This window comes from Sinocyclocheilus rhinocerous, unplaced genomic scaffold (genome assembly GCF_001515625.1).
Source record: "Sinocyclocheilus rhinocerous isolate Xijiao unplaced genomic scaffold, SAMN03320098_v1.1 scaffold3595, whole genome shotgun sequence".
In the NCBI taxonomy this organism is placed as follows: Eukaryota; Metazoa; Chordata; class Actinopteri; order Cypriniformes; family Cyprinidae; genus Sinocyclocheilus; species Sinocyclocheilus rhinocerous.
This window is the reverse complement of record NW_015664998.1, coordinates 876-12,447: the sequence shown is the minus strand read 5'-3', so window position 1 is coordinate 12,447 and position 11,572 is coordinate 876. Positions and strand designations below refer to the sequence as shown.

At 37.4% G+C, this 11,572-nt stretch overlaps 1 protein-coding gene across 1 annotated transcript; it reads right to left on the bottom strand.

Moving 5' to 3' along the window:
* Positions 1–5,372: 5,372 nt before the first annotated feature.
* LOC107730712 (major facilitator superfamily domain-containing protein 3-like) lies at positions 5,373–11,338 on the bottom strand. The gene is made up of 2 exons (XM_016541593.1): positions 11,233–11,338; positions 5,373–6,797 (listed from the first exon to the last, which is right to left on the bottom strand). Exons 1-2 carry the CDS (start codon positions 11,269–11,271, stop codon positions 6,594–6,596), a joined length of 243 nt encoding a protein of 80 aa, XP_016397079.1. The 5' UTR covers positions 11,272–11,338; the 3' UTR covers positions 5,373–6,593.
* Between the last annotated feature and the right edge of the window lie 234 nt (positions 11,339–11,572).

Here is an 11,572-nt window from a genome sequence, read left to right as displayed (position 1 = left end):
AGACAAAAACATTGAAACCCATTATAAACGAGGCATTTGTTGCATCCAGTGGGGACATAATTACTGATTATAATGACTTATACTGTCTTTTTACGCGTTGCGTTGCATCGTGCCGCGTAAACATAAAACCCTGTCTGCATTTGTGATCAGAGAAATGACAAACAACAAGTGCTACTCTACTGCCCAAAACTCGCGTTTGAATCATCAGTGGCAAATCCTTTAAATGAAAACGTACTTACGTGAGTCAGAACTGCTGGCATTTTAGTCTAACGTTACTCTCCCAGGATCAGTAAACAGTCCTCCATAAAATGTGCTGCACACATCTGAATATTTGGGTTGAAGTGTTCTGGAACAGTGTTGTAAATACAACTTAACCACTGATTTCTAGTCGTGTCCATTTTTGGAAGGCCAAACAAAGTAGTTTCGCTTTCACAACGAAAAACACAGCGGCCTAGCGTGAGCGAAAGCCCCGGCTTAGCCTGAGCTGAAGCCGGGCAAGAGTGAGCTGAGGCGGCGGGGTCGAGAACGGCGGTCCCGGCAAAGGAGCGGTGAAAACGGTGAAAGCATATCCGGTGATCCACAGCACTAAGTTGATGTATTTCCTCAGCGACCAGCACGGATCAGCTCTAGGTATGACGAAGCGGATATCGTCCTCTTTTGGAAGACCAAACAAAGTAGTTTCGCTTTCACAATGAAGCACACAGCGTCTTCAGGACATGGCGGCAGCGGCAACAATACTACAGTGAGAATAAAAGTTACGCCTTCTTTCTTTGCGTGAACATTTGGGCGGCGTTATGCAAATCTTCCCACATAGTGAGGTAGATATGTGGGGGCGTGTTCGAACGAGCCGTTTTAGGTAGGCGTGGCTGACTCTTAACTTTTATAAAGAATATCTCTTTGGATTTGAGACTTTAGTCTTTGCAACTTTTCAGATCTTCTTTATGCACCAAGAGCTTGTAACACTCCAAAGAGAAAGGAAAAATTTAAATCGCATTATATGACCCCTTTAAAAGTCACTGGGGTTCAAATAACACTGGACCCCACTGACATTCATATCAATCAATCAGCTAGTTGCCAAAGAAAGATTTCTCATTTTAAAGGGGTCATATGATGCTGCTAAAAAGAACATTATTTTGTGTATTTGGTGTAATGAAATGTGTTTATGCGGTTTAAAGTAAAAAAAACACATTATTTTCCACAATACTGTACATTATTGTTTCTCCTCTATGCCCCGCCTTTCTGAAACGCGTCAATTTTTACAAAGCTCATCGGTCTGAAAAAGCGAGGTGTGCTGTGATTGGCCAGCTATTCAGTGCGTTGTGATTGGCCGAATACCTCAAGCGTGAGACGGAAATGTTACGCCCCTCACCATACTGTGTTGATGCCGTGTCCGGCCGGAGCGACGAGACATAAACATTAAAACCCATTACAAACGAGGCATTTGTTGCATCCAGTGGGGACATAATTACTGATTATAATGACTTATACTGTCTTTTTACGCGTTGCCTTGCATTGCGCTGCGTAAACATAAAACCATGTCTGCATTTGTGATCAGAGAAATGACAAACAACAAGTGCTATTCTACACTGCCCAAAACTCGCGTTTGAATCATCAGTGGCAAATCCTTTAAATGAAAACGTACTTACGTGAGTCAGAACTGCTGGCATTTTAGTCTAACGTTACTCTCCCAGGATCAGTAACGTTAAACAGTCCTCCATAAAATGTGCCGGCGATCCACAGCACTAAGTTGATGTATTTCCTCAGCGACCAGCACGGATCAGCTCTAGGCATGACGAAGCGATATCGTCCTCTTTTGGAAGACCAAACAAAGTAGTTTCGCTTTCACAACGAAAAACACAGCGGCCTAGCGTGAGCGAAAGCCCCGGCTTAGCCTGAGCTGAAGCCGGGCAAGAGTGAGCTGAGGCGGCGGGGTCGAGAACGGCGGTCCCGGCGAAGGAGCGGTGAAAACGGTGAAAGCCGATCCGGTGATCCACAGCACTAAGTTGATGTATTCCCTCAGCGACCAGCACAGATCAGCTCTAGGCATGTCGAAGCGGATATCGTCCTCTTTTGGAAGACCAAACAAAGTAGTTTCGCTTTCACAATGAAAAACACAGCGGCCTAGCATGAGTGAAAGCCCCGGCTTAGCGTGAGCTGAAGTCGGGCAAGAGTGAGCTGAGGCGGCGGGATCGAGAACGGCGGTCCCGGCGGGTCCGACGAAGGAGATGTGAAAACGGTGAAAGCCGATCCGGTGATCCACAGCACTAAGTTGATGTATTTCCTCAGCGACCAGCACAGATCAGCTCTAGGCATGACGTAGCGGATATCGTCCTCTTTTGGAAGACCAAAGTAGCTTCGCTTTCACAACGAAGCACACAGCGTCTTCACGACATGGCGGCAGCGGCAACAACAAAACTACAGTGAGAATAAAAGTTACGCTTTCTTTCTTTGCGTGAACATTTGGGTGGCGTTATGCAAATCTTCCCACATATTAAGTTGATATGTGGGGGCGTGTTCGAACGAGCCGTTTTAGGGGGGTGTGGCTGACTCTTAACTTTTATAAAGAATATCTCTTTGTATTTGAGACTTTAGTCTTTGCAAATTTACAGATCTTCTTTATGCACCAAGAGCTTGTAACACTCCAAAAAGAAAGGAAAAAATGAAATCGCATCATATGACCCCTTTAAAATAAGTAATAAGTAAAAAAAACTGTAATAATAATAATAATAAAACTACACATACATATTCAAAAACTAATAAAAATGACAAAAACAACTAAATTACTTACATTTTAACTAAATTAAAATAATCATGGAAAACATAAAAATAAAAACTAATTTGAAATATTAATAAAAACTGTAATAGTATCTCGATGAAACTAAAATAACACTGGTCACAAAATGTATGTAAGGATCCAGAACGGTCATGTTTCAAGTTAAAAATATTGTGCAAGGTTTGGATGAGACATGCAAAGACAGGCTGAAACAGAAAGCAGCAGAATGGGCTTTGGTGACTGTACAGTCTCTGGACTCACTCACTCAGCTGGACAACTCCTCCCAATTTCTCGGACCCAGTCAGTGGTCTGTCTCCAATCGACACCACGAGACAAACTGTCCCTTTACTTCTCACTCTACACTGTGCCCTTTCTTCTCTTCTCAGCTTATTTCCCAAAGACCTGAGGCTCTAATGCTTCTTTCTACTCCCAGAAAATGGAAACTTAATGCCTGGGAAAAGTGCAAGAAACAACTTGAGGTCTGTTTCATGTCATACCTATTGTTTGTTGCTGTTAGGTAAGACAAGTCAATTTACTATAGCTTTGCTACCTTAAAAACAACTGATGGTCACTTTCAGCCATCTGTAGATGGGAATCCTGGCCGCATTTCTTGCTCAAAGCTAATTGTAGGTTAACTTGCTATTTGACTGTGGTCTGAGGAGAAAACAGCAAAAAACACCCTGTATGCAGATAACAACTGAAAAAACTAGGCAGTAATTAGTGAAATAACGGATTCTGACCACAATACCATAATCAGGTACAGATGGATTTGACAGACGTTTTTACATATATTTTCACAAGTATTTTCTCAGAATGGACCCTTTTCACATTTATAGGGTTCTCAGAAGCGGAAGTGGTCGTAGTTGGGCAAACTTCATTAGTGGTGAATGGAAACTACAACAAATGTTTTTTTTGCATTCCCAATTGCTCCAATAGTTTAAAAAAATTGACATTACAAAAGAGGGAAAAAATATCAAGAGATTACATTGGTCAAAGGAGACAAAGATGTCAAATCAAAGATGTCACTCCCTCAGCTATTGTATTAGAAACACTCACACAGCAGCATTAACTAGTTTTCTGTAATTTAATGCCATAGTAATATAGCACAAAGTATATATACAATATATATATATATATATATATATATATATAGGTAAAATTTGTGGGCCCAGATACTCCATCGCAATGTACTTCAAAGCAAACAACAGCCTGTATCTGGCTAAGAACTGAAGAAACTCCTATGAAAATGTATACTTTAATCTATACTTCTGAATATACTTTTGACAACTCTGCAAAAACCCGCTGTAGCTCGATTATAACTGTGCATGTACACATACACACTCTCTGTTTGACCAGTTCTTGGTCTCTTGTGGTTTTGTGAATGTGAAGTGTGAAGAAGACATTCCCTTCCTTTCTTCCCTGTGTTTTCTCTCTGGCTAAACCACCCAGGAAATAATGTCACAGTGAAAGGGTGAAATGCAGGTCTATTCATGTATTACGTAAGGACTCCTAATCCCTTCGATAGATCGGGAAGAATCATCTCTCTGTCACAGTGAGGGAGAGTATACAGTGTCATGGTAAAAGCTAGGGATAGGGTTCAGTCTCATCAATAGCATGCGATTCTACAGTTATTACGTCATCTTATGGGGAAAAGTCTCCAGGCTCCACCTGGGGAAATACTTCATAGTTGATAGTGTTTTACTGTTCTTTACATCTAGAGAGCTGTGTGTAAAACACAAATGTACACAAGACAATATTGGATTTTCTTAAGACTAAGTGTAAGTGGTATGGCACAGTATCTCTTTATAACACAGACTTTTAATTCTTGTCTGATAAGTTCATAAAAGCACAGATGCACTCTGGGTTCAGTAATAGCTTTTATTTTTGAGTCTCATGTAGTCCAAGCTAAAATTCCAAAAATGGTTCTCGTTTGGTAAAAGCTTTGCTTATCAGAGGATTTAACTTAATGAATGAAAAACAAAAAAGTGTTATGAGTTTTAACCATTTTTAAAATGTAGTATTTAATTGGGACTGTCTGTTTCTATTTCTCTAAGAAAACAAATGCAAAAAAAATAAAAAAATAATAAAAAATAAAACCAAGAGCAAAATGACACTATAATACAGTGTATTAAGTATATTTTTTCTGCTTTCAACAGGAATGGAAAACATATACTGTAACTGCACTATATAGGCTAGTTGCAGTTTCATTGGATGCTTTTTTTTTTTTTCCAATCCAAAACTGACATTTGTATAAATAATTATAGTTTCATGGCATCTTAAACACATTAGTTATGGCAAATCCCACACATATGCTTACATAGTCTCAACAATATCTCCACGTTTTGGCTCTGCAGTAAATTATAAAAACATATATAATAAAAGTAAGGCTATTTAAACACATTTTTAAAATATATATATACGAGAAGCAAAGTTGTATGTAATAACCATGAATAAATGTGTGTTATTGCATAGGAAATGCAGACAACTCATTATACAAAAACATAAACATTTCAAACAAATACATGTACTGGCTCAAAAAAATGAGCTTGATGAGTTTAACTGTTACAATGTACAGTATTTAACAGACATTAAAGGGGTCATATCATACTTTTTAAAATAATTTTTTTCCCTGAGGTCCACCTACAATGTTAGTCAAGTTTTCTGCATCAAAACAGTTTGTCATGACCACTTTCTACTCTTTTTATGAAGACGTGCAAATGTAAACACCATGTTGACATGTGAAATGAGAAGTAGTTGGGTCATGTTTGTGGCTGGGCCACTCTTTTCTAACATTTCCTAATAATTCTAGGAAGGATGAGGATTTTCAGTTGCTCCACAACCAGGAACAGCACAAGGTTTTTAACTCATTTCACTCTTTTCATTAATTCATTTGGAGTTAAGTTAATATTTTTTGGCTGCTGAACACCAAATAGGAGTCTGGGTTGGATGTACAATATTGTCAAAAGGTACAATGCTTTATCGTAATACACTTAACTTATATTTAACTCTATATGAATATTCATTTTCCAATGATATGACCCCTTTAATACAAGTATTGCATTGAGAATACAAAAATGCACTCCACTAAGCATAGTACCATAATTCAGTGTTCACACTGTTCCCAAATTTACATGATTCCAAAAATCAAGTCCTTAAAATGTAGCATGTTACTGATTGGTCAATAAGCTGATGGAATTTGCTGCAAATGTATCTACGGTGTCAGAAGGCATCAGATTAAAAACTAAAGGCATTTCTAAGGTGAATACATGCTGTATATAAGGAAATGTGTAAATGTCTAGGGTGTGTGTAACTAAACCAAACTAGACTAGACCCTTAAACAAGCTATTCATCTTTAATAACCAGTAAAATCATATTGAATAATACAGTTGTCATTGTCCATTATATCAAACATAATAGATAATCCATATTTTGTTATCGATTCTTTTTTAAATGATTTGACTGCTGTCCTGGCCTCAAGCAGACTAGATGACATATTCACAGTGTTGCCATAGCTCAGTCTGCTTGCCATTCAGGATGACTTGTTGAAAAGCAAGTACCTTTAAAGCTAGTTTACTGTAGAGGTGCAATGTAGCTGTAAAAAAGTTGCAGTGTTTTTCAGAGAGGTGCTGGCTTTCAGTGAGAGTGCTTGTGTGGCTCTTGTAACGTCAATGCTGGTTGAGTCATAAATAAATACAAATAAAAACAACATATTAATTTCACTGGCTATTTGGTCACCAATATCTTATGCAAAGTATAAGATTCAATTTCCATATCTTTCACCTAGCCATACACTCTCGATCTCATAGGCTAACAACTCTGGTCACTGTGGCTGCTCTTTGAGCTGCTCCTTCAGGATGCCAGTCTCTGTGGCCCTCCACACGTGCAGGGCACTGCTGGAGGTGAGGAAGAGGAAAAGGATGAAGGCTATGGGAAAGCCCACAGTGTCCACCATACCACCAGCCAGGGCACTAAAACTCAGTTTGCCCAGGACCTCCAGAGTGGCCAGAAAACTGTAGTGGGTGGCCTGAACAGAGACAGACAGAGAAAGAGAGAGAAAGAGAGAGAGAGAGAGAGAGAGAGAGAGAGGGAAATACAGAAAGAGGTTTAGCATTAACTTTTGACGATTTGTGGGATTTTCTCGAGAACAATGAAAAAGGGACAGTAAATTATAAAGGAAGAAAGGGAAATGTGTTTTGCTGTAAGGCTAGATTCAGGTGTTACCCGTGTGTGAAACATGCCATTCATTCACAGAAATCTACATTATGAAATGTTTTCAAATCATCCAAAGGTCCTGCACTTAATTATGCAAGTGATCTTTACATTAGGATGCACCGATTTTAGAAATCTAGCCAGTAACCCAAATTTGATTTGATTTTTTCATCTTATGGCTGATAAAGAGCTCATATTACAATTCTATAGTATTTTGCCTGGGTAATTTAAAAAGAAAACATTAAAATACTAAAATCACTGATGCTAAAGTAAACAATACAAGTGAATTTAGACATCACAACATAATAATGTTAAGTTTTGTTATTGTTTACTAAAACTATAAAACTTTAACAAATCTGAAATGAAGCTGAAATAAAATAAAATCTAAATATTAGATGAAAAACAAAAATCAGAAATGATGCCTTAGCAACTAACTGAAATTAAATTAAAATATAATTATTTAGAAACAGAAATGAAATAGATCAACGCTAAACAGAAATAGATCAACTTTAAGTCAGAGTTGGATGATGATAAAAATGAACTAAATGTAAGAATAGGGGAAATGAGCAAGCACGATAAAATACACATAATTAAATGCATATAAACATACAATTTTGCAACAAGTTAAAAATTTCTCTAATATCATCTGATAACCAATATACATTGTGCTTCCCTAATTTAAATGGCCCTTTTTGCCTTCATTGGACATGACAGTCAGAGATAGTACAGGAAATAATAGGGAGAAGAGGGGAAGATGGGATCAGAAAAAAATGCCATAGGTGACAAGAGTATGAGCACAACTGAAATGTTTGCTTTTGACCTTTTTCACATGTGTTACTTTTCAATGTAACTGATGACATTTTAACTTAATTCTTATTTATCAATTTTTAACTTTGCCTCACATCAAAACAACTCCAACAGGAGGATCAAAGAGCAGCCTGAATCCCTCTCTCCTGTCTAGACATCAGAGAAAGTCTCCATACTCTTCTCCTTCAACTTAGCACACAGGTTTGGAAAGCAAAGCCAAGTCCATTCCTTCACATGGCCCCACCACTAAAGTTAAGTGAAGTACCTTTATTCCTACAAACTTGTTTAAGGTGTTCAGTTTCTCCCTCCAGGGCCTTTCCACAAACATTCACAGTATCAATTTTCGGTCGGCTAAAACCACCTTAAAACAAACACACACAAGCTGCTCTCGCTACGGTATGTATGTCATAGGAACATTTCAAATTAACCTATAGTTTACAATCCTCCTCCTCCTGGTTATTTCACTCTGAACGGGAATCTGAATTATTCATTGCTTGGGGACCAAGGGAAAACATACACTTCTCTTATTGTTTAATGAGTTAGTGCCATTAATTCAGCACTATTGAGCTGATGGAGTGACAAATAGCTGAGAGAGCAGTGAAAGATCACATGCAAGCAGCGCAGGCCCATTTAAACAGGACAATACAATCATGTCCAAGATGAACGAGGGGATGAAACGAGAGAACATGGGAGGGGAGAGCTATCTGTGAACAGTGAGAACTACAGTTTATCATCTAGGGGACACACAAATAAACAAATAGAGATAAAGAACAAATGAACTAACAAGGAGAGAAATTAGGCAACACAAGATTAGCGGGACAAAATAGGAAGCTGATTGTTGTGAAGAATAGATCTGGTATGGATGCACTCTTTATTGATAGACAGATAAGCTGTCTTTACACTGTAATGGTGACACAGAAGCACCTTGTTAGTTCATTGACAAAGTAAAATGACAGAATATAGTTTGCAAAACACACCTAATGCACCTTGCATTAGATGTGTTTTGCAAACTATATACTGTACAAGAATCACTAATGCGAATTCATCTGCTGCTTTATTCCCATGCACATACAAAACACAAGACAAAAATAAACAAAAATCTTTGTTTATAGATTTGCAGCATGGATTTCATAATCACCACAGCTGTATAAATATCTGTATAATTCTCAGCAATTATTGTAAATATAAAAAACATTTTTTTAAAAAGAACTCAATTGAAAATTAGTATATATTTCTGAAACAAACAAAAAAAAATAATAAATTCATAATTTTCCGACGCTGTCAGAAAAAAGTTGCCAGGACAAGAAAGAAAAATCTGCATATATATATATATACACACAGTATATATATATATATATATATATATGCTCAGTTCAAACACACACACACACAAGACCATAGCATCTCATAAACTGAAGGCCAAAATAAATACTTGATAATAGCTCTTGCAATTAATATTCCTATAATAAAAAGAGCTTCATTCATTTACAGCCATACTACACATTCAAAGTTTTGGGGACACTGAAGAGTGAAGTAATGGCTGCTGAAAATTCATAATATTCATAATATAATGTTTTACTGTACTTCAGCTCAAATAAATGCAGGCTTGGTGAGCACAAGAGCATTTTAAAAAAATCTTACTGACCCCAAACTTTCAACGGTAGTGTATAAAGAAGTTACTGAAACTTTTTTTGAAAACTAGGGAACAGACACAAGAAATAACACAAATCGTCTTAAACTTGTAGGTATTGCCCACATGAGCACCACAGTTCAATGTGTCAGAGCTAGTGAACTAACCACTGGTTTACTGCTACAACCAAATATATAATCTTGACCAACTATAATAAAAAGAAAAAAAGAATCAAATGTCATATCTATGAATGAGAATAGACTTTCTGATGCATATGCTTTGTAGGTGATTGATGAGCTGAAATGGGTTGACGTGCAGAGCTAAAGAGAGTGTGAAAACTGCTCAGATCTCTGATGGAGCTATTGACTGACAGATAAATGAGCTTTTGACTGCTGTGATGTGCTCACGTTAGACTTCAGTAATGCGATATATCACGGTAATGAATATGCACGATATTGTTATCGTGGGCACTTCTAAATACCGTGAATAATTATATATTACAAATTATTCCGAATTTTGAATGCATTTTAAGAATACTTTTCCCATCAACTGGTCAAAATGCACAACACCGCTGTATGCTGCGTGAAAGACGCGTGCGCACTCTGATGTAAACAAGCGCGGACGAGAAGCACATGGCGGAACATGTGAGAGACGCTCTGGATGAAAGCGCACTTTCACTCTCTGACAGCAGATGGCGCTAAACTGCAGAAATAATAATAATAATAATAGTAATAATAATAATTCATTTAAATGCAGCCGTTACCCCGGAAACCCTGTAAACAAAGCAGCTGCACTACTTTCTGTTTCTGAATCGTGTTTAAATGATTTAAACAGCCATTCAGATTTGTGTATTTGCTATGATGTTCATCACAGCGCCACATACTTACATATTTAGACTTAATAGGCTATTTATTTTCAAACTTTTTTTTACATTTTAATCTGGACTACAACATGCCCTAGATATTGTTTGAAAGTGTTTTGATTCTTTATTGTTCGGTCACACTTTACATTAGGGCTTCATTAGTTAACATTAGTTAATTCATTAGTTAACATAAACTGCCAATGAAAAATTCTTCTGAACATTCATTAATCTTAGGTATTCCAATATTTAATAACAGGATGTTAAAATCGAGAGTTGCAGCTGTGTTATTTAATGAGCTAACATGAACTAAGACTTGTGTTTTTTTAAACAAAGATTAATAACTTCTGTCGCAAATGTAGCTATTGCTCATTGTGAGTGTTAATGCATTAACTAAGGTTAACTAATGAGGTCTTATTGTAAAGTGATACCTATTGGTCTTTATAGTTCTTTTGCACTTTAATCTGTGTAAAACTTTTAACTTTGTACATTTTTCTGTATTGCTTTATTGCATTTAAATGTTCAGTTATTTTTGTTATAAGAAAAAAGTTATTAAACCTGTTATACTGTATTATGACAGCACTTTTTTTTAAACTTAATTTCAATATCGTGATAATACCGTATACCGTAACAAAAGCATTAGCAATTAATCGCAACATGAAAATTTGATACCGGCATATCCCTAGCTCACGTATGTGGCAGACAGGAAACACTCTCAGGCTTTCTGCAGTTCACGGCCTGTTGTGAGACTCTACCTGTCAACAACTATCAAAAACTGTAAGATGCATGTTTTGTTGTCTTCAGAACCTGACTGCTAAAACTGAAGAGAAAACACAATAGATTTGTCACGCTGTTGACCTTAGGTGAACACGTGTGATGTTGTTAAGCAGTCTGTTCTGATCTGTCAGGGAGCATGAAGAGCTGCGGTCAGTTGAAGAGGGTGGCATGTGATACCTGTATGCTCTCCTCAGCTCTCTGTGTGCAGTTCATCATTGTGGTGAAAGTCAGAGTGGTGATGAGACCAGCTATGAAATGCTGCAAACTCAGACTCAGCACTACCATACCTGAGGGAGAAAGAAGACACAATCCACATTAATACAACATACTTCCCTACATACTGCCCATGTTTTAGATCTGCGTCAAAAAGCCTCAGATCATAAGCAACTCACAGCGTGTTCCTGTTGCAGACAGTCCTCAAGTTTGAATTTGTGGCTTTGAATTTACATACCGCCAGTAAAAATGCATCGTCTTAAATATTGCACTGAAGGTCTGGCAGTGTCAGCTGTTCATGAGA

Bases quoted from the DNA above. Each gene is read 5' to 3' on its own strand.
- LOC107730712 (XM_016541593.1), bottom strand. From the start codon at position 11,271: ATGATGAACTGCACACAGAGAGCTGAGGAGAGCATACAG. The intron at 6,798-11,232 runs GTATCACATGCC...GTCTCTGTTCAG, and splicing joins GAGCTGAGGAGAGCATACAG to GCCACCCACTACAGTTTTCT.